We start from the raw sequence: 22,627 nt of genomic DNA, 5'->3' as shown, positions 1-22,627 counted from the left end.
AGGATCTGAAGCAGGCTCTGTGCTGACAGCAGAGAGCCCGAAGCAGGGCTCGAACTCAGAAACCCTGAGATCATGACCTGAGCCGAAGTCAGACACTTAACCGACTGAATCACCCAGGTGCCCTGGTACTGTCATTTTTAAACTGCTCGTCTGATAGGTAAAGCTTCATTGCTTTGTTGTGAGAAGCCATTATTTTAAAATAGACGTAGAGCTTTTCTCACTAGGAGTTTTTAAAATACTGTATTCTTCAGGAGAGCAAGCATTAGACATCTGGAAGCTTTGAGACCCTAGCTATTCTCTCTGCTGGCCACTTTAGTTTCTTAAACATACAATGATCTCCCCAGACTTTAAACATACAGTGATCTGCCCAAAGTCCTTCAAACATACAGTGATCTCCCCAAACACCTTTAACACTGGCTGTAGGTGGGGCCTCCACTCCAGTTCGGTATCATAGCTGACCCTTGGGTGGGCTCCGACACGGGTTTCATTCTTGGGCTTAAAGGCCACCACCACTCACTCCCTGCTTTTGTTCCTCTGCTGGGAAGCCCCGCCTCCTCGGGGCTCCTTGACTCTTAGCCGGAGGGCCTTGTTGGGCAACCTCACCATCCTGGGTGGGTCTCAGTCTTTCTACCCGAGGAGGACGTTGTTTGCTTCAGAAGGGAGAGAGTGCTTGGCTCCTTTCCCTTTACTTGGGAATGCCAGTTTGCTGCAGCAAGGCCAGGTCTGGCAGGTCACCACCAGGGGGACAATTTCAACTCTTTGGAGGGTAATCCTCCTGTTTTTTGACTAACTTCCATTCTGTTCCCGGGACAGCAATATGGTAGCATAAGAAACAGTTTTGGTGCCATCATTTGGCGGGCATGAGCGACTGCAGCTCCAAGTGGAACCAGGAAGTGAGGTTTCCGGCTTTTCTGAGAGATGCCACGGAATCCTTCCATGGAAGCCTTCCATGGATGTTGAAGCGTTTCCCTCCCCCTACAGGCTCTCTCTTGTAATCTCAAGTCAGGCAAGTGACGGGGCTTTTATTTTTTTTTTTAAGGGCTGTTCAATCTCCGAGGATCAGATGTGGAGCACAATCCGGTGTTTTTCTCCTATGCAATCATAGGATTGGAGACGATCATGTGAGTGTTGGGCCACAGTGGAAGGTCCTTCCTTCCTCACAGCTCCTCAGATTCCCCGTCTCCCTTGCTGGTCGACCCCATCACTACCTGACGTCCCGCTGATGCACTGCTTTTCTTCTGCTTTCTCCCTTTCCCGCTCCTCTTTCCTTTCCCTTCTTGTCTTCCTTAACAGCAGGTATTTCTTTTACATCCTGCCTCTCTCTTAATCTCCCAAATATCTTGAAATCTATGAAAGTCTCTCCAGTACTAGAAGATAGGAAAAAAACCAAACAAACTAGGCAGGACATCAGAACAAAACCAGAATGAAGCTATTTCACAAAATTCCTGCTGCAAAGTCTTGGTCAGGCCACACACTTGATTCTAAATTTTGTAGCAGCCAGTTGCAAAGGGATGTACAGGCTCAGTTATACAGTCTTGGGTCCATAGTTCAAATAAACCCAGGCATCTGGAAGGTCAGAAATGACACCGGAAGCCCACGCCCCTCCCCCCCCCCCCCATCAAACTTTATGCATTAAAGCATTGCTTGTGGCCTTCCTGCAGTTGTTCTTTTATTTGGATGGCTCTTTATTCAGATAACATTTATTAAGTTGATAGGGTCTCTATTGGGTGCTAGGGTGAATGAGACAGGGTGCTGGGCTGGAGCTGGGGGATGAATGTCTCTTCAGGGGCTTCAGGGCATGTAAGTGGGCACTGACTTGTCAGTGGGATGCGTATGGATGTTACAGGAGGGGCCTGACCTAAACTTGGGCATCAGAGGAGACTCTTGGGGAAAATAATATCGAAGCAGAGATCGAGGGCGCATGTGCGTTGGCTAGGTGAGCGGGGAGTGAGGAGAATGGTGGTCTAAGCAGAGGGCATGACATTTTCAGTGGCTCTGGGCAGGAGAGAGCACGCTGCCTGAGGAGGGCCTGGAGTGGTTCAGTGTGGTGGGAACATAGAGTGTGAGGCTGGAAGGTGAGCAGGGGCCACCTAAAGGAAGGCCCGTGAGCGGTGTCCAGGAGCTCGGACCTTTATCCTGAGGACACTGGGGAGCTATTGAACGACTTTTTCACAGGGAACCACATGATCAGGTTTGTAAATCATAAAGAATACTGTGGCTGGGAAAACTGTGCTGGCTGGAGCGAGACTGGATGCAGAGACCAGTTAGGAGGCTCTGGTGCTAATCCAGCAGAGAGATGGGGGCAGCCTGAACCTGGCTGGTGACTAGGCAAGGCCACAGTCAAAGCTGGACAGATTTGATCAGGATTTACACTATAGGCCCAAAGATCTTAGTGGCGGGAAGGGACAGTGTCCACGTCCCGGCTGGGGGAATGGAGTGGATGGTGATAACATACACGGGGATAGGGACACAGTTTGGGGAGCAGGATTTGAGAAGGGAATGGGGAGGAAGGGGAACTGCTTGGTTTCGGTTGCTAGAAGGTGGAGCCTGTTGTGTATGTGTGGGTGTGTACTTCTCCCCCCTCACTCACGTGTCCTCCTTTTTCTGTCACCTCACCCCTGGCCCCTCTGCAGGCTCTTCATTGATGGTGACCGCATAGATGCCCCCAGTGTGAAGGAGCATCTGCTTTTTGACTTGGGCCTAGAAGCCGAATACAGAATCCAGGTGCTTCCCTACAAGTCCATCCTGGGCGAGCTCAAGGCTCTGTGTGCCAATCTCTCCCCAAGGGAGAAGGTGTGGGTCAGCGACAAGGCCAGCTACGCCGTAAGCGAGACCATCCCCAAGGTTGGTAGCCCTGCTGAGGCCCATCCAAAGTCGGCCACATTCCAGCTGCCAGCCCCTTCCCAGTTCTGGCATCATGCAGCTTTGTCTTTGAAACAGAGGTTGTTTTGGAAGATCTCGGGGACTGATTGTCAGATCAGAGATGTCCTCTCCCTAGATGAGCCCTTTGGGCTAGAGCCATGTTGAGAGTCTGAGGGCCCTTAGAACTCATTGAGTCCTGTGTTGTCCAGAGTGTGGCATGAGAGATGATTTTAGGTGGTATATACTAATACTTAGGTTTATTTAAATATTCTCTGTTTTAAAAGCAATTCAGCATATACTAGAAAAAATATTTCTAGTATTTGAGACCATGATGATATAAAAATTGTTTCTTAAGACAGAATTTAACAAACTAAGTTGATTTGAAGATGGTCTAAAGAGGGGCGCCTCCTGGGTAGCTCAGTCGGTTGAGTGTCCAACTTTGGCTCAGGTCATGATCTCGCCGTTCGTGAGTTTGAGCCCCATGACAGCTCAGAGCCTGGAGCCTGCTTCAGATTCTGTGTCTCCCTCTTTCTCTGCCCCTCCTCTCCTTGTGCTTTGTCTCTCTCTCGAAAAATAAATAAACATTTAAAAAAATATTTTTTAAATAAAGATGGTCTAAAGAAAAGAAGTAAAGGTCTAGAGGGCTGGCAGCCGGTGTAAGAGCTGTGTAGGTGGTAGGAGAACTCTGGGAAACACTACTCTGCGTGTGCTCCTCCCTCACCACGTTTTACAGCTAAGGAGACGAGGCCCAGAGAGGCTTGGGAAGTTGGGGACTTGTTGAAAGTCAAATGATAGTGATACCCTTAACCTTTACTCAGCCCCTGTTGGGTTATTCTAAGCAGTGAACACCTGTCCTCTCATTTTAACTAGGGCCCAGGGCATGACTGGAATCCAAGCCACCTTGGATTGTAGCCTTTTCGAACATCCTGTCTGGAGCCTCTGGCTGCCAAGTGCCCTTTAGCAAGCCCAGGGGTCTCCTCTCTTCTCCATCCTGGAAAGAGCCCAGGCCTGGCCCACTGAGACCTGGCTTGCCAGTACGCCCTGCCACTCTCACACTGTGTGACACTCATCTGCTCGGAGATTTGTTTCCTTGACCTAAGTTAGGGGATCATGCCTGCCTTCTCTGTTTCATGAGGGCTATGCACGTAGGAGTGAGGGGATAAGAAGCCTAGAAGGAATGAGAGCCTTTCAACAAGCTCTGTGCGAGTGCAAGTGATCCTAAACCCCCCTCCCGGAGTGCAGGGCTGGCCTCTGACTCGTTCTCATTGGGAAGGGTCTTCCCCAGCCCTTTACGATCAGATCGTGAACAGTAGGTGATTTGTGATCCCTGAGCAAGATGGGAAGGAGCAGGAGCCCTCCCTCAGTCGTGTGTGTCCCCAGTGGGAAAAAGCCTCCTTTGTGCTTTTTCAAGAAAGGGGTTATTTCAGTCAAGCTTTGATCTGTTAATGGACTCTGACCATGACCGTGGAAGCTTGAAAAGCAGTGTCTTCCTGATGGCTGGCAGCCAGCAGTGCCAGAGAGCTGAAGATGTGGGGGACAGAAGAAAAATAATCTTGTTTGATGTACTTTACCTTTTGGAAGTGTTCGAGCCCCTCTTGTCATGCTCAGAGTCATCAACCAAAAGGGGCAGGACTTCGATCCCCAGGCACAGCTCCATGGGTCCTGAATGGGAGCTCTTCACATGACCTGTCTTGATGTGCTGGGTGAAGAGGTGATTGCCTTGGTCTTGGGTGAGTGGAGCCAGACTCAGTTTCTCATACTATGCCTTTTGCCCCTAGGATCATCGATGCTGTATGCCTTACACCCCCATCTGCATTGCCAAAGCTGTGAAGAATTCTGCCGAATCAGAAGGCATGAGGCGAGCTCACGTGAGTAAAGCAGCCCGTGCAAAGGGGGTGTGTATGGTGGTTGGAAGGCCCAGTCCCTCATCTGCTGTGTGGCTTTGAGCCTGGCACAAGGCCGGAAATTTTTTGAGCCTTCCAGCGTTAGTGAGAAAATGAAGTAGAATACTCAGTGGGCTAGATCTTTATAAAGTACAATGTATAACAGAAAAAAGGCGACAACGATGATGATGATGATGATGGAGAAGAAGAAGAATAAGAAGGTGATGCCTCTTAAAAGGCCCAAGGTATGTTTCAAGGCCAGTGGTGGGTCTAGAAAGATTTGAGGTCCACAGATGGCATTTGCCAGTGGCTTGTCTTTCCTGCCTCTGGAGGGCAGGAGTGAATCCACTGAGGGATGTGCGTTTGGTCTCGGCAGGCCCTTCCCTGGTTGTGCCCGATGGGTCCGGCTTTCTCAGAACCACGTTAGGGCTGGGCACTGAATTTGCCCAGCTGATTTTCAGTAATAACTTAAAAAAAATTGTCTCTATTCTTTGCACAGATTAAAGATGCTGTTGCCCTCTGTGAACTCTTTAACTGGCTGGAGAAAGAGGTTGGTTCTTCGTCTTGTTTTAACACATGGATGTAGATTATTCAGAAGTTCTCAACATGTGATTCAAACCGTGGCACCTCCATGCTCTGGTGACCATGAGGTGTAAGGTCTTGATCTAATTTTAGTCCTTACTTTTGGTAGTTCTTTCTGGAAATTTGGTGTGTGTGTATTTAGAAGTTTTTTTAACTGTAGAAAATAGTAACACAGATGAAGACAGAATTTCCTTCACAGAGAGGATCCTTTTTGGGTCAAGGCATTGTCTTATAACTGAGTGAAATTTCATTATGAGGAAAAATGACTCACAATAATATTCTAGGCAAGCTGATTATATTAAGAGAAAAAGATCTTTGTGTACTTCAATTTAAGACTTAAAACTTTTTATTTGATAGTAAATTGACTCTTGGCCATTAGTTTCTTGCCCTTTCATTCCTTATGGTTGACAGCAGGAGGATTTCTTTGTGTCATTACTAAACAATCACATGTTCCCTTTAAATATTATATAAACAATTCTTTAAAAGTAGCTTAAACTGGAAGAAGGGTATCACCCTGTGTGTAACTATTTTATTCTCTCTGGCTATTTTCCTTCTGCGTAAATAAGTTTTACACATCTCTCAGTGTATACGTACGATTTTGTATTTTATTTTATTCCGTTAGCACCACAGCGTGAGCATTTTCCGTGTGCTTTGAGGCCTTAAAAAAAGGATCCAAATTGTAAAAGCATTGTGAGGTGACAGATGGTAGCTACACTTGTGGCGAGCATAGCATAAATAGAGATGATGAATCACTGTGTTGTGCACCTGAAACTAACATAACACTGTGTGTCAACTATACTCGAATAAAAAAGAAGGATCCAAGCAGAGAGGTTGCGTTTAGTGGTTAGACCAATTTGCCATTGCTCCTGTTTTCAGGTGTTTAGATCCTTTTTAATTTTCTTGCCGTTATTAATCACCCTGTAATAATATCTTTCATTTATCTTCTTTACGTATTTAGGATGACTTTCGCAAGACAATATCCTAGCAGGAGATGGTTTTGAATTTTTCAACTTAGATGGATTAAGTTTGGGGAGGTTTTAGGGTATAACACTGGGGCAGAGAGTTAAGTGAAAAATTGAAAGGATAGAAGCCCTTCTACTTTAATTTTTTTTTAATATTTTATTTATTTTTGAGATAGAGACAGAACACAAATGGGGGAGAGGCAGAGAGAGGGTGAGACACAGAATCTGAAGCAGGCTTCAGGCTGCTGTCAGCACAGACCCTGACATGGGGTTTGAACTCACAAACCGTGAGATCATGACCTGAGCTGAAGTTGGATGCTTAACTGACTGAGCCACCCAGGTGCCCCTAAACCCTTCTACTTTAGATTGCTTTGGTAAGAGTCTTAGAAGTTTCCCTCCTTGTTGAAGACGAGACCTCAGCTGTGTCCCATAGGTTGGACAGCCGGGACATGGGAATTGAGGAAAAAATAAGCTTTTAATGCATCCCTTTTAACATGTAATAAACACGTGAATTTATCACTCCTGATGACTTATGAGCAACTTCCTTGTAGGTGCCCAAAGGTGGTGTGTCGGAGATCTCAGCTGCCGACAAGGCTGAGGAATTTCGCAGGTACGGATCCGTGTGTGCAGGAACCTTGTGGTCATTTCTTTGGCAACTTAAATGAGGCTGAGAGGGCCCTGATTGCTGGCACAATAAGATTCTGGAAGCCGCTGTGCTCTCTGTGTCTTTCTGTTCCAGACAACAGGCTGACTTTGTGGACCTGAGCTTCCCAACGATTTCCAGTACGGGACCCAATGGCGCCATCATTCACTACGCGTAAGGCATGCGGAGGAGCACGGTGCCTGGCTTTGCTGCTGCTTCTGCACAGGAGCCTGAGCAGGGGAGAGACATTATTTTACCAGAGGCCCCAGTGCCCACCCCCATGTTGTCTGTTGAGACTGTTCTTATATGGGAAATAAGGTCTTGTTTCCTCTCAATCTCCCACTCTCTGCCTTTTGGGAGCCTCCACTTAGGCTCAGGTGTATGGCACTGACATTCTTCACGATGTCGTCAAATGGGTTGTCCCCATTTCCTTTCTGTGTCTACAGAAGCTGTATTCATAGCTCTTGATCATGGTGATCGGTGTTTGTCTTTCTTCATAATGGCAGCCATCTTGATGCAGGAGTCCAGACATCTTTGTGAGCTCCATCACTCCATACCAAAAAACTTATCATGAGGTTGTTGAGCATACTGTTATGGTTAGGGAGATAATCAGCACCCTTTCTTCCCTCCTTGTGGGCTTGGCACCCGGCCTACGAGGCATTTTAGCAGATGACCTATAAGAGCCTGTGGACTCACAGAGCTGAGCATTCCCTGCACTGTGAGATGGGAGGGGCACTGATAAGTTTAGGGCTGATCTGTCTGTGGAGATGGTGGGAAATGGAACTTGGCTTGATTATCGGGCTTCAGCTTTCAGAATTGCCCAGTTGAATGTATTTGCCTTGTGTTGGGCATTCTGAGTTCTTTGCTCCATGTCTGAGGTACACAGTCTGGGGGAAGATCACTTGGTCTGTCTCACTGGGCTGTACTTGGGCGGAGATTCACCCCCACCCCCTTTTAATAGTTGCTTTTAGAGCTTTTAGTCTTGGGGCAGATTTTGAAGCTGTGTGGGAGACAGTCACAGCTGTGATTGTGCAGCTCTCTCGTATTAATGCTTCTGTTCCAAAATTAAAATATCAAAAGGACTCCAGTTTTTGTCTTATGTTTAATTCAGGTGATGAATTTCTTGGCTGGATACTATCCTAGAATTTTACATGTAATTAACACATTAAAAAGAACTCCGATCAAATGGGGGAGAAGCCTGCTTCTACTTTGGCATGTTTTCACAATGGGCTGCTGGAAGCCTGTTGAGAAGCAGGACGTTGCTTCCATGTCTGGTTGTCTTTTTCAGTCGTTCGGCCCAAGTAGCCACTGATGCCCGTAGTGCTGGAGAGGGGGTGGTGCCTGGAAATGAAGGAGTCCTTCTCTCAGCGGCAGGGCAGAGACTTGCAGTGCTCTTATTCATTGTAGCATTTCCCAGTGCAGTGACACTGTCTGGAAGTGGCCTGGGGAAATCAGATCACTTTTTAAAAGTGCTTCGTGTTCATTTGGAAAAAGTGCTTTCGTGTAAGAACATTGTGATCTACTTCACTTCCCAGTAAAAATCCCTTTAGTTTTCCTCCCAAATTGAGGAATTTACCTCCTGCCTGTCTGGTGGCCTAGGAAGCAAGTGGGGAGGCTCCTGACGGGGTCAGGACTGAGGGAGTTACATGGAGGCTGAGGCCGGGGCCTGGGACCCCCACACCCAGAGACAAGTGACTCCTGGCTGCTATATTCCCAGTTCTGAGGACTCTAGCTTGGTCCTGCTGCATCTAATGATTATTATTTTTGTAACTTTTACAATTATTTCATGAACATCTTTTTTGTTCCAAGCACACATGGAGCTAGATATAAAGAGATACGTTGTTCTTCTTTCTCTTGATCTCTTTATCCAGTTGGGGAGATAGGTCGACTGGGTCTTTGACTAGTTCTAGAAGATTAAATTATTTGGAATAATTAATTTAGTTGGTAACTTTTAATTTTGATATAATTTCAGACTTAACCTAAGTTGTAAGAATAGTATAAGGAACTCTTATTTGTCCCCCTCCCAGATTCAGGAAGTATTTACATTTGTGGACTAATTATTTTTTAATTAACTTTCTTAGGCCAGTCCCTGAGACGAATAGGACCTTGTCGCTAGATGAGGTGTACCTGATTGACTCGGGAGCTCAATACAAGTAAGTAAACTAGGGCTGCCATAGAACTTGACGATGTTGGGTCAAAGCAGTTGAATAGGGGGCAAGCCAGGCTCCAGCCGAGAGCACTCAGCTGAGACTCTCACTCTGCACTTGCTGCTAATGGACTCGTTCCCGTGTCTTGTCCTTTTTTTCCACCCGTGGTTGAAAGAGCCCAGTGGTGACTCTTCCCACAAAAGACTGTTTGATAGGAATGTTTAGTTCTTGGCCGAGTGTTGTTAAATACTAAATAAATAACTGAAAGCAAGCTTTCAAAACCACTGGAAAGGCTTCTGCTCTAGCTCATAAACTGCCTGCTAGCTCTCTGGACTTGTAGTGGCCTCAGGGCTTGGGAGGTAAGGGATTAATTTTGAATGAATGAATGAGAAACTAGGTTGCCCCCGAATTTCTGAATTTTCGTCTTCACATCTTGCTCCTTTTCACACTCATCCTCTAGAAAGTTTCTCAGAGGAGAACCCAAGAGTTCGTTGGGTCTCGATGTGGAAGCCATGAGAGGGAGCTGGAACAGGTGTTGTCTGCATGAAGAGGGCACGAGCAAGGCCTTTTAAATGCTCCTTTCCCACTGCAGTTGGGACCATGGCTGAGGGGGAGCCTGATCTTTAAGTGAGCTCCACCCCGTGCATGGAAACCACAGCCTAGCCTTGGGACACATGGGTTGGTATTCATGATAACAGCCTAGAACTGAGGGTGTTGAGATTATTTGGCTACTGGTGTAAATTTTGGTTCACTTCTAAATTTTAGCAGGATTCTAGAAGTTATCCTTTCTGTGTCACAGGTATGGATTAGTGTGTTCTAAGAGATACCTTTGGGTATTTTTAGGGTTCAGTCCTTTGTTGTCCTGATGGGAGGAATTGGAGGTTGGCTCTCTCTCTTTTCTTTTTCATGTTTATTTTTGAGAAAGAGAGAGAGGAGCATAAATGGGGGAGGGGCCGAGACAAAGGGGGGATGGAGGATCCTAGACAGGCTCTGTGCTGACAGCAGAGAGCCAGATGCGGGGCTCAAACTCACAAACTGTGAGCCAAAGTCGGATGTTTAACTGACTGAGCCACCCAGGCGCCCCGGCCCTCTTTTGATAGAAGCAGGCTCCTGTTTACTTTGTCCTCTTCCCCCTCGTTTATGACCCCAGTGACAGCGTCTCCCATGAAACAGTCCTCGCATTGTGCGTGTCAGGGCCTGACGAGTTTACTCTCAGTACATGAGGCCATCCTTGCATTCCTACTTTGTCTCATTTAGTTTTTTTAAGTGACTTTTTTGAGATATACTTCACATACCATACAGTTTACTCACGTTAAGTATACAATCAATGGTTTTTAGTATATTCACAGAATTGTGCAACCATCACCACCAGCAATTTTGAAACATTTTCATCACCCTTAGAAAGAAACCCCATTCCCATTAGCGGTCACTTCCCATTTTCTCCTACCTAGGAAACCATTACTATACTTTCTCTCTACAGGTTTGCCTATTCTGGGCATTTCCTATAAATGGAATTATATATAATGCATGGCTTTCTCTTTCTGGCTTCTGTCTTCAAGGTTCATTCGTGACCTAGTGTGTGTCAGTACTTTATTCCTTGTAATTACTAAGTAATATTCATCGTATAGATACCACATTTTGTTTATCCATTGATAGCCATTCAAGTTGTTTCTACCTTTTGGGTTTTATGAATAATGCTACTATGAACGTTTGTATACAGGTTTTTCTTATTTTAATTTATTTTTTAATTTACATCCAAGTTAGTTAGCATATAGTGCTGTAAGGATTTCAGGTGTAGATTCCAGTGATTCATCCCCTACGTGTAACACCCAGTGCTCATCCTAACAAGTGTCCTCCCTAATGCCCCTTACCCATTTAGCCCATCCCCCCACCCACAACCCCTCCAGCAACCTTCAGTTTGTTCTCTGTATTTAAGAGTCTCTTATGTTTTGTCCCCCTCCTTGTGATTTTTGCTTCCCTTCCCTTATGTTCATCTGTATACAGGTTTTTAGATTTTCACTTCTCTTGGGCATTTACCTAGGAGTGGAATTGCTGGGTCATGTGGTAACTCCATATTTATAACCTTTTAAGGAGCTGAAGATTACTTTCCAAAGTGGCTGCACTATTTTACGTGGCCACCAGCAGTGGCCTCACCTACCCCATATTTGAGCAAAAGCTTATTTGGAGTGAAAACTAATTTGTCCTTTCTTCTGGAAAGGGACGGAACCACAGATGTGACACGGACCATGCATTTTGGGACCCCTACGGCCTATGAGAAGGTAAGGTAGAGCAGAAAACTTGAGAGGGCCTCTCTGCTTTCGTAAGAGCATTGCTTTTATGAAAAGGAATTGTGTAACTAAGTAAAATTTGTATGTGGGATAGTAAAATAGCTCATTACTGTGGAGTCAGGCTTATCTGCTTTATGATGTCCATTTAATTAATTACTGGAGACATTTTAAAAGCATTCTGTCTGCTAAGGTCAAGGAACTCAGATTCAAGTTTAACAGCGTCAGTAGTATTCTCTTGAGTCAGGAAATCTCTAGGGATAGGAATGGGGTAGTGAAATGTACGTTTTTTACAAACAGCATCTAGATTTGGTTCTGAAAGCCACCCCCTTCTTTTTTCAAGTTCAGCATTTCCATTTATAGGCTTAGCTGTAGGAACCCTCTGAAATGATATACACTGCTCAGTTTTGGGTCTGTCTGGCCTGGAAAGGAGGAGATAGCAGTGAGGTAGAGAGATGTGCACCAGGAGTCTAGAGTCTGGACTTGAGGTCTTCTCTGCTGTTTACTGGCTCTGTGACCCTGAGTAAAGCACACAGACACATCCGCAGAAATGGGGATAAGAGTACCTGCCTCCAGGGCTGGTTGTAAAGGTTCCATGAACCTTGCAAGTTCCCGGATCAGTCACTACCTAGTGAATGTTGGTTGATTCTCAGTGAATCTTTTTCTGGGAACTTCTGCAGGAAGTTTATCCAAGGAAGAGAGTTTTAGGCAGTGCAGCAGAGCAAGCTTCATACTTCAGGTCCTGTGGCTCATCTATTTGTAGGCATGAGCACCTCAGAGGAGTTTGACCTTGGGTCCATATACCTTTGGTGTGACTCTTTTTGTTCTGGAGAAAGAATTCCAGACCAGACTGAAGAGTATGGGTTTAGTCCTAACTCTGCACCTTACCAGCAAACCGCTAACCTTCCCAGCAGCAATTTCTTCATCCAGGCAGTTAGGGATAACCCCTGAGTATAACATTGGTCAGGGCACAGAGGCCGAAGCAGGACCGCCTGGCTTTAAGGCCAGATGCTGCTGCTTATGAAGTGAGCCACCCAGCATGCTGGTTAATCTCTCTGTCAAGTGAGGATGACCACAGCATCTCCATCATGAAGTGTGGGATTAAATGATCAGTGTTTACTATCATGCCTGGCACAGAGGAGTCGCTCGGGAAATGTTAGCTGGCTTCACCAGTACCTTCTCCTACTTTCCCAGTCTTTCTCGTGCTCAGAGGATATTGGAATGTTCATTACCAGGGAAGGATCTGTGGGATCATGTCTCTGACAGTTCTCTTTTACTCAATTTAATTTCAAGATTTTCTGGAAAATTGGTCCTATGACCAAGCTTTTTTTCCACCAGATTTCTTTTTCTTTTCACTCTGATTTTCTCTGTGGTATTGCTAAAAGCCTTCAGAAGCAAGGTTTTCTGAACTGCTGGAAAACTACAGGACTAACACCTCTGTCCCGGTTCTGCAACACGCCCCCTGGGTTTTCTTTGGCAGGAATGCTTCACATATGTCCTCAAGGGCCACATAGCTGTGAGCGCAGCCGTTTTTCCAACTGGAACCAAAGGTAGGTGTTTCCTTCTGTCATATGACAGGCTGGTTCTTGTTCAGACACCAAACGTGTCTAAATGTGAGTGGAAGAACATGTCCTTTCTTGTCGTGTCAGCCCCAGTCCCTTCAGGCCCATCCAGGGCAGGTGGGTGTGCCGCAGGAAGTGAGTCTCCTGGACCCGCTGACTGAGCTCAGAGGGCCTCCCAGGGAGCAGGCTGAGGTTTGGGCTTGATGTCGGCTGTATACCTCTCTCCTGACCACTTCAGGTGTCGGATGACACATAAAGGTGGCTCCCAGGAGAGTGCAGCCGGGCGTGAAGGCCTCAGGGCCCAAGCGGAAGTTGGTGCAGCCTCCTTCTGCCCTGCAGTGCTGGGCCAGGGCCTCTTGGTTGGGATCCTTGTCGGGATTTATTTTACTGGGAACCTGACTTCAGATATATACCAGTTTGCTTGAGGACTGATGGATGGGGCACTGGACAGGGAGTTGACAACACCTGGACCTTGAATCTTAGATGGAGCCTGCACTCATCTCCCTGGGCATCCCTTTTATTGCAGTCTGGTTTTAATCCTGAAACCTCCGGGTCCCAGAACTGGGAAGGGAATGTCCCTATCGCCAACACCCTTAGCTGCTGCCGGCGGCCGTCCCCTTGCTGGCTTCGTGGACAAACAATCCTCTGGCTTCAGACTGAGCTCTGATTGGGTGGGGAGCGGCCCTCCTCGGGAGCTCTGATTGTTAGCTCTTCCTTATGCCAGGTTGAAATCAGAACCCTCCAGTAACTTTTACACGCTGGTTTCTGTTTCACCTTCTAGAGCCAAACATAATAAATCTAATCTCTAAAGTGCTTTGCAAATTGAAAAAGTACTGGACAAATATCATCAAGTGGTTCTTATGTGTCTTTCAGGACACCTTCTTGACTCGTTTGCCCGCTCAGCTTTATGGGATTCTGGCCTGGATTACTTGCACGGAACAGGACACGGTGTTGGGTCTTTCCTGAATGTTCATGAGGGTCCTTGTGGCATCAGTTATAAAACGTTCTCTGATGAGCCGTTGGAAGCAGGCATGATCGTCACTGACGGTATGTGTCCCTCTCACCCAGTGCATGTGTGGATCTCTGAGCCTGTTTGAACACTCTCTGTTGTTTCTTATACTTAATTATTTTAAAGTAAATTAGATATACTTTCCCCCTCTTGTCTCCTTGAATTAAGAACAACTTTTTATGATTATAAAAGTGACACGTGTTCATTTTAGAAAAAGTGAGATGGGGAGCACCTGGGTGGCTCAGTCGGTTAAGCATCTGACTTCAGCTCAGGTCATGATCTCGCGGTTCGTGAGTTCAAGCCCTGCGTCAGGCTCTGTGCTGACAGCTTGGAGCCTGGAGCCTGCTTTGGATTCTGTGTTTCCTTCTCTCTCTGCCCCTCCCCTGCTCACACTCTGTCTCTCTCTCTCTCTCTCTCTCTCAAAAATAAATAAACGTTAAAAAAAAAAATTAGAAAAAGTGAGACAGTAGAACAGCATATGGAAGAAAATGAAAATCACTTGTAATCCAGCCATCCATAGGAAATGCTATTTAATATTTTGATGTATTAGCTTTTGGTCTTTCATATGTGTATATATTTTTTTTCTAATCATTCAGATTATACTGGACATAGTGTTTGTATTCTGCTTTCTTAATGTACTTCCTTTCCCCACGTCATTAACAGATCTCTGTGAATATATTGTAATGCGTGCATCATTATGGCTTATGAATATGCGCTGTGATCTCTGTGGTGGATCCTGTTATTGTACTCAGGGATTTCAGAACCTTCCTTTCTGTTCCTCGAAGACCTATTGAAAGCGGCCATGTGGGAGGAGGAGGCATCTCTGGGCTCTTGCGGCTGGATTGAGGGGACTGTTCACCTGTTTCTCCTCCCCCTCCAGGGTGGGGCTGTCATCCCAGGAGTGGTCATGTGCACCATGGGCTGCTTCTCATTTCTGGATTTGGTGTCTTTTAGAGCCAGGGTATTATGAAGATGGGGCTTTTGGAATTCGCATTGAAAATGTTGTCCTGGTGGTCCCTGTGAAGACCAAGGTAGGTAGTTATGTATTTATTTATTGTAAAATTTTCATTATTTCCTAATGAGGGAAGATAAAGATGTTTGTTTTTGGAGCCAAGAGTGTGCCATTTTGGAGCTGAAATGGAGCTTCCTTCCCATAGTGGAGAGTTTCCTAGAAATCACTCTCCTCTGCAAAGCCAAAAAGAAAATTCTTCATGAACTGGGACCCAGAACTGGAATGCATGGAGCCCCAGGCAGGCCCCTGCTGGATGTGATTTGGGTCTGAGTTTGCTAGAGGCAGCTTCTTGTCATGATGCTTCCTCTACAGGGGCAGGGGGTGGGGGAGGTGCTTGTTTAAAGGCCCCTCCCAGACCCCAGACCCAGAGCTGGGGCTGGGAAACTATATTTTCAACAAATTACCTAGATGATTTTTATTGGGTAAACCTGAGGAGCCATGAGTTATACTGTGGGTCAGGCCCCACAGGCTGGCGAGAAGATAGGTCCGGTGCCCTGCAGAGGACAGGGGCTCCTCCTTCTCCCCATCACTGTTACAAGAGGATGCAGGGCGTCAGGTGCTAGGCTTTACCTAGAAGACCTGCTTACTCCTCTTCTGTGAGTGACTGGAAATCAAACAGTTGGAGAGAAGTGGCTTCTTAAGCCTGCAGGGATCTGCATGTTGAAGTCACTGTCTGTGAGAGTGACCTCTCTTCTCACTCCCAGAGGCCTTGCCAGGATCAGAGACCCAGCATGCCCTCAGGTGCCATGGCCATCCCATACTATGTAGGATGGACAAACCTGTTATGTGTCACCTGATGAGACTAGCAGGTCAGGACAGGCCACGCGGTTAACTATTAAATAAAAGTGGTGTCGGGCACTTATATGCCGTAGAGTCTTGAGAACCAAAACCAGTGATGCCCCTCATCCAGACACCGCCATGTTGTTTCCTTACTTCTTCTCCATCACCGTGGATATTAGCCTGTGGACCTGCTGCTGAGAGCCCCTCGGCTTCTGATGGCTGCTGTTTGCACAGCGGAGCAGCTTTTGGACAGTCCCGTCAGCTGGGTTCATCGTGCCTCCTGGGCCGATTGAAAAAGCTCTGACCCCTTCTTGGTTCCCAGTCACACCTGGCCCTGAGGGGTGGTCCTGGCTGGTGGGAATGACCTCATGGTGGTTCATTGTGAGAGGGAGAAGTAAAAGCTTCTGTTTTCTTCTTTTTCCAACAGTACAACTTCAATAACCGGGGAAGCCTGACCTTTGAACCTTTAACTTTGGTTCCGATACAGACCAAAATGATAGATGTGGATTCTCTTACAGACAAAGAGGTAATGAGGGTGGCTTGGAGGTGACAGAGTGGAAGTGGGGGTGGGGAGCTACCTTATGCTCTCTAGTCTGTTCTCACTTTTTAATTTAGAGGTCTGTGCCACCTGAGTCTGAAGATTCTAGGTCTCCTGTGGTCTGTAGGTGCTTTTCCTGTATTTGTTGGCTCTCCAGGTAGGGGTCCTCCCTGCACTATTGTGGGGCTGTAAGGTTTCGTGAGTGGGAATAATTTGCCATTGCTTTCCATGAGGGCAGGAGCCGTATCTGTGCTGAGGCGTGTTTAGCAAACCATGGGCCATGTGTCTCCCCTATGAGGAGCCAGATGGGTGGAAGGGCCTGTTGGCCATTGCGCATACCAGATTGTTTTCTAATGTTGAATGAAACATTAAGGGCATGAAAAGCAAAATCTATTATCATATGCCCAGTTTCCACACAGAAAGGAGAGAGGTGGTAGCTACTAGTCCGGTCACTCTGGGCTGTGAAACTCTTCACAAAGCTAGGAGCACAATAGTGCTCACCTATCAAGCTCAGAAGGAAACAGGTCTTGAAACCCCTTCAAGTCCTCTGGTGGGTCCCCAGGCCCACACGGCCAGGTGAGGTGACAGGCACCAGGACCTGGAGTAAGCCTTGAGGGATCAGGCCAGGTGATCAACATCAGAGCAGAGAGGGGTCAGAGACAGGGCAGGAATGGTCAACACTGGACAGACAAAACTGCTCCCAAGCCAGGAAGACAGAAGTCAGAAGGACACAAGTTCCAGAGCAGGGTAGGTGGTCAGAAGTCCCTGCAAAGGCAGATGATTGATGGGAGCCAAAGTCAGGACAGGTGTGGTAGGTTCTATAGGAATATGTTTTTATCACTCAAAGCAGCCACTGACCCCACTCCAGGGACCTTGAAGTGCCTCTTTAGGCATCCTCAGTGGCGCACACCTAGGCCTCATGCTCGGCCCTGGAGAAAAGTGCCTCAGGCTTAAGGAGGCCCCTTCTATTGGACTGTGGGATGGAATTCCTGCAGCTAGAAGTCTCTTCTGCCTCATCCAGCTCACAGATGGGTGACAGAAAATGTCATCTACCCCCTGCTTAGTGTGGACACTGTGCTTAACTGTCAGTGCCCTTGACCCGCCAGACATTCCCACTCGCAGCACCTAAACGAGTCCTACTGATGTGGTTGTAGAGGGTGCTGGACAGGACACAGCCTGTTAACAGTGATGTCAGCTGTGTCTATGGCGGGAAGAGTCCCTCCAGCATTGCAGGGGTCTTTTCCAGCCTCTGTAGGGGATAGCTAACGTGAAAGGGGACAAGAACACTAGGTGGGCATGGAAGCCACCCTGCTTAAATCCTTTGTGACCATAGGAGCCACTGTCTCTTACCGTGGCCTTGGGTACCGCTTCCAGGGTCTTAGCGAGGGACTGTTCAGTAATAAGTCACTTTACTCTCTTGGAAGACCAAGGCCGTGGCTTCCTACCCTGTACCCAGGGTTTGCAATCCTTGCCGTCTAGATAAAATGAACTAATCAGGAGGCATTTCTCCCAATGACATTCTGCTTTATCCAGGGAAATAGTGCATGAGGAAGGTTGAGTGAGACCATTCTTCTTTGAGGGAGAAAGAGTTTTGTTAACCTCACAGTCCACCCCATGACATTGGACGTAGACCAGTGGGTTTTTTTTTTTTTAATGTTTATTTATTTATTAGAGTGCATGCGCATGTGCACATGAGCGGGGCAGGGGCAGAAAGAGAGGGAGAGAGAGAATGCCAAGCAGGCTTCACGCTGTCAGCTCAGAGCCTGATCTGGTGCTTGATCTCACAAACCGTGAGATCCTGACCTGAGCCGAAATCAAGAGTCGGACATATAACCAACTGAGCCACTCAGGCGCCCCCAGTGGCTCTGTCTTAATCTGTGGTTCATTACCATACCTTGCATAGCCAATTCACTGAACTGTTCCTTCTGTCAATTTTTATAGGGCAGATAATATCTTCTTACCCTTAGATCATAAGCAAGTTTCTACAGATAACAGTAGATGTACTTAACATACCAGGCAGAGTACATTTATTATCTCTTTCGGCCAAAGAATGTCTTTCCATATACCACTTAATGAATCTGGGGCTTCGTTCTGTCTGAAGGCACAGTAGTACCCCACAACCAGATTCTATCCATTTGGCTTTTAAAATACTTGGTCACGCCCTTTCCTGTCTCCCAAACAGACTGTCTTAACAATTACTTTAGGGGCTTTTTGGGTTCGGTCTTGCATTCCCATCACTTGTCACCAGATGGCAGCTGAGGACTTTGCTTGTGAACGTGGGCAGCGGCAGGTTTTCAGGGCCTTAGGGAAGTTGGTCAGGCCTCACGGAGGCTCTGTGTACAAACTGAAAGGGTTTTGGGAGTTTCCTCCTGGCCCCGGGGTTGGCCGCTTTGGACTGCGGGCTGTCTTGTAGCCCTGCCCGGCCTCACTGCTGACCCATAGCAGTTGGCTGGCTGTTGACACCTCCCCCCTCCCCAGCTCCAGCAGGAGCTAATGAGTTCTTATCGGTGGGGAGTGGAGCGCTGGTGGGGTCAAAGCCAGGTGGCGATACCACTGCATCTGTGTGCCCATCTCGACCCTGAGCTGGTGTTTGGTACCTGGTGCAGACTGTAGTCCCTGAGGCCTGTGCTTCTGTAACACCACTGCCTCCCCGGGTGGTGTTTGGCTCGTTACAACAACTGCGTGGTGGTGGTGGTAGTCTCTCCAGCCTTGCTGCGGCTGAGCGTCTGGTCAGACCCACTTCCTGGACAGTGGAGAGAATGGGTGGCTGTCCTCTGGGTAGAACTTGCTTCCCTCCAGCCTTCGCACCGCCCTGCCCTGCCCCAGAGGGGAGAGTTCACCCTTGTGTGGCTGCAGAACTTTGGCCCTCAGGTCTTGTGGATCAGACCTCCTTCCTCCTTCCCTCTTTTAAAAAATCTCCTGAGGCCGTGGCCACATTCAGTTGAGTGTTTGAAAGTTGAGCTCCCCACCCCACCCTGTGGCACCACAGTCCTTGGCCACCCAAGGTTTTGGGTTCATCTAGACAGCCACGCTCACAAGACCCACGTGGGCTCAGCTGATTCTAGTTTATTCAGCTTTGTCAGTGGATTTAGGACAGGAAAGCCCGTGTGTTGGTGGGACACCTTCACGTGTGTCTCTTAGCAGGAATCTTAGCAGCCGTCTAGGGTAAGCACCCTTCTCCTCCGCTGCCACCCAGAGATGGCCTAGGTGTACGGGAATGAGGCCATATGGGTGAGTGAAGGACCCACCAGACCCCCCTGCCCATCCCTCTTATGATGTCCTGCGCGTATGGCTTCCAGGGGTCCTGTTGAGAGGATACCTGGTTACAGGTTACTCTACACTCAGGGAAGCCAAGGCCGTGATTTGCTCTCAGGTGTTTACCGCTCCTTCAGTCATTGTCCACCTGCTGTATGTAGACTGTTCTAGGAGCATTTTACCACAAGCGATGTGGCCTTGTCCTGTCGATTTCCAGGGAAATAGAGCACAAAGAAGTCACTTGTCCCTGAACGGGGTGGGGGGGAGTTTTGTGCATCTCTGCTCTCAACTTGTGATCTCCGCACTTGGGCCATGCCTCTCTGTTTGCCCGTTTAGCCTCTGGGAGAGGTGTGATGGTGAATACCACATTCTTCTTTCTCCCCTCTTGCAGTGCGACTGGCTCAACAACTACCACCTGACCTGCAGGGATGTGATCGGGAAGGAATTGCAGAAACAGGGCCGCCAGGAAGCCCTCGAGTGGCTCATCAGAGAGACGCAACCCATCTCCAAACAGCGTTAATGCCTCCCTGGTTTTTGTTTTTGTAAAATGCTCTGAGGAAGGGAAGAAACCTGGCGGATCCCTGCCATCTGTCCCCTTCCCTCTCCTTCCTTAGTTCCCCTTTTTACTTTGAGATTCTAAGAAGAACTGAAAATCTTCTGATCCTCTTTGATATTTTCTTGCAAACACTCAATCTTTTATGATTTTTTAAATTGTTGAGAACGAGCCGAGAATAAAATTGCTGCACCAGAAGGAGGATCCCCACAAAGCCAAACGCCGATGCGGGGAGATGCCCTGATCAGCCGCAGTGAGTTGTCTGGCCAGTGATGGTGAAGCACTGAGCGCTTGCTCTGGGGTGGCCAAGTTTCAGGTGCTAGTACATTATTCATGATCACCTTGATTCATGAGACTGTATTTATGATCAGTGAATAAAATGTCAAAATGTGCTTTGTCTCGGCTGGCTCTTTCCTCACAGCACTGTCCACGCTGCGTGTTAGGCGAGCTCATCTCCAGGGCTCCTGGCCTTCAGGGCAGGCGTTTTCCAGATAGACGGTCCCCTTTGAGGAGTGATCCCTGGCCTCCGCACATATTGTCTGACTTAATTGTAAGCCTCTCTTGCTTTTCTCTAGGAAATACAGTGTTTTGGTGAGTATACTGTCGAAAGTGTCTTCCATGGTCTACCCTGTAGCATACGTTGTGTGGTGTCTCCCCCATAGCGCCTCAGTCCTCATGTCTCGTCACAGTGTTCTGTGGCAAGTGCCTGCAACTCCCTGTCCTTGGGCTTTCTCTCTCTCTCTTTTTTCAAAAAAATTTTTATTTATTTTTGAGAGAGAGGGAGAGACAGAGTGCAAGCAGAGGAGGGACAGAGAGAGAGGGAAACACAGCATCTGAAGCAGGCTCCAGGCTCCGAGCTGTCAGCACAGAGCCCCACATGGGGCTCGAACCCACGAACCGTGAAATCACGACCTGAGCTGAAGTCTGATGCTCAACCGACAGAGCCACCCTGGTGCCCCAGTTGGGCTTTCTCCTCCGTGGGGCAAGCTTCCCAAAGTCTGCAGAGCTAATGCCCCCAGGGCCTCAGACCATCGTGGTTGGGCATGGGAGGACAGACCTCTTCAACCCTTGGCTGGGATGTCTGGGGTGTCGTCTATACTGTCTTATGGGGTTGCTCAGCGGGATGAAGCCCTACTTCCCACCATGGTAACTTGTTCTAGGACCCTTTATTTTCTTCCTTTCCTTTTGTTTGATTTTTCCTTTCTCCCACCAGCATTTCCTGGGGCCATCCCCCAATAAACCATTGACATGCATGTCCTTGTCTTAGGGCCTGGGCCTGCTGTTTGAAGGAACAACCTAAGACATAGGCTGGAGATACAGCTACTAATCTGCTCTATATTTCCTCCAACTTCTTTCTTTGTGCTCAGTACTCAGTAACATGTAGGATGAATATATGTGTATGTAAGAATATGTATGCAGAAACTAACATAACTGCGTGTCAATTATACTTCATTTAAAAACAAGTGAAAAAAAGAGATAACCGTTTCCAGTCTGAATTTAACACTGAACATTAGAAATGGAAACCTTTTGGGGCGCCTGGGTGGCTCAGTCGGTTAAGCCGCCGACTTCGGCTCAGGTCATGATCTCGTGGTCCATGAGTTCAAGCCCCGCGTCGGGCTCTGTGCTGACAGCTCAGAGCCTGGAGCCTGTTTCAGATTCTGTGTCTCCCTCTCTCTGACCCTCCCCCGTTCATGCTCTGTCTCTCTCTGTCTCAAAAATAAATAAACGTTAAAAAAAAAAAATTAAAAAAAAAAAAAAAAGAATGGAAACCTTTTGAATTGACAGTGTTGTGTACATACAACCTAAATGTAGTTTTTAATCTGTTAGAAAATTGAAGTTGTGTTTGTTTTGATGGATTAATTAGTAACTTCCAAAAGTACGTCTTCCTCTTCTCTACTATCAAGATGAGATTATCAATTCGAAACTCGAATTTAAGTTCTCTGAAACTGAGGAAAGTTTTTTAAATATGTGAATATTTTCTGCTTATGAATTTATGATTTTAATATCTGAGAAATGTTATAATTAACCTCCTTAATCATAAAAAAGAAAATGTATATGCACGCATACGCACACATACACACATCATGCACAAACATTGGGTCATTCTATACCTATTATACAATTTGCTTTTTTAACTTGGGAGTATATCCAAATTGTTTTTCCATATTAGTGCACATACATCTGATTAGTTTTGATTATGTCATTGTATGGCTGGTTCTTCTTAAAACTAGTTTCATTAAATCTTAAACCATATCTTGGATTTGGATGGCTTTGAAAGATGAATAAATATAAGCATATTTCGGACATTTCACCAAAGCGTGGTTGGCAATGTCCGTTACTTTCTCCAGCTGGGGAAACAGAAAATGAAATGAGCTAATCTATTTTTACCATTCAGAACCAGGGTGCCAGCCTAGGAAGTTTCACTGATAGGATGGGCCGAAATTGACAGAATGTCTGAAAACACTTGCCAACATTTCCAGTGTCCCTCCTCCCGTCTTTTCTCTCGAGGACCGTTGATTCCAACGTGCTATGTGGGAAAAAGCAAGATACACGG

General features: G+C 47.0%; 1 protein-coding gene across 5 annotated transcripts in view; it reads left to right on the top strand.

Annotated features, from left to right (window-relative positions):
• Positions 1-20,465, top strand: part of XPNPEP1 (X-prolyl aminopeptidase 1) — a 58,813-nt gene extending 38,348 nt beyond the window's left edge. For all 5 annotated transcript variants that reach the window (XM_042908271.1, XM_042908272.1, XM_042908275.1 and 2 more), the window contains 13 exons: positions 1,040-1,121; positions 2,634-2,844; positions 4,641-4,730; positions 5,245-5,295; positions 6,841-6,899; positions 7,029-7,106; positions 9,014-9,085; positions 11,298-11,358; positions 12,845-12,914; positions 13,800-13,973; positions 14,890-14,966; positions 16,155-16,253; positions 19,912-20,465. In XM_042908271.1, coding sequence (XP_042764205.1) covers positions 1,040-1,121; positions 2,634-2,844; positions 4,641-4,730; positions 5,245-5,295; positions 6,841-6,899; positions 7,029-7,106; positions 9,014-9,085; positions 11,298-11,358; positions 12,845-12,914; positions 13,800-13,973; positions 14,890-14,966; positions 16,155-16,253; positions 19,912-20,040 — 1,253 coding nt within the window. In that variant the 3' untranslated portion in view covers positions 20,041-20,465. The remainder of the gene's footprint in view (positions 1-1,039; positions 1,122-2,633; positions 2,845-4,640; positions 4,731-5,244; positions 5,296-6,840; positions 6,900-7,028; positions 7,107-9,013; positions 9,086-11,297; positions 11,359-12,844; positions 12,915-13,799; positions 13,974-14,889; positions 14,967-16,154; positions 16,254-19,911) is intronic.
• Positions 20,466-22,627: the final 2,162 nt, after the last annotated feature.

This window comes from Panthera leo, chromosome D2 (assembly GCF_018350215.1).
Source record: "Panthera leo isolate Ple1 chromosome D2, P.leo_Ple1_pat1.1, whole genome shotgun sequence".
NCBI classification, from domain to species: domain Eukaryota; kingdom Metazoa; phylum Chordata; class Mammalia; order Carnivora; family Felidae; genus Panthera; species Panthera leo.
The sequence above is the reverse complement of the archived record's forward strand: the minus strand, read 5'-3'. Positions and strand labels throughout refer to the sequence as shown.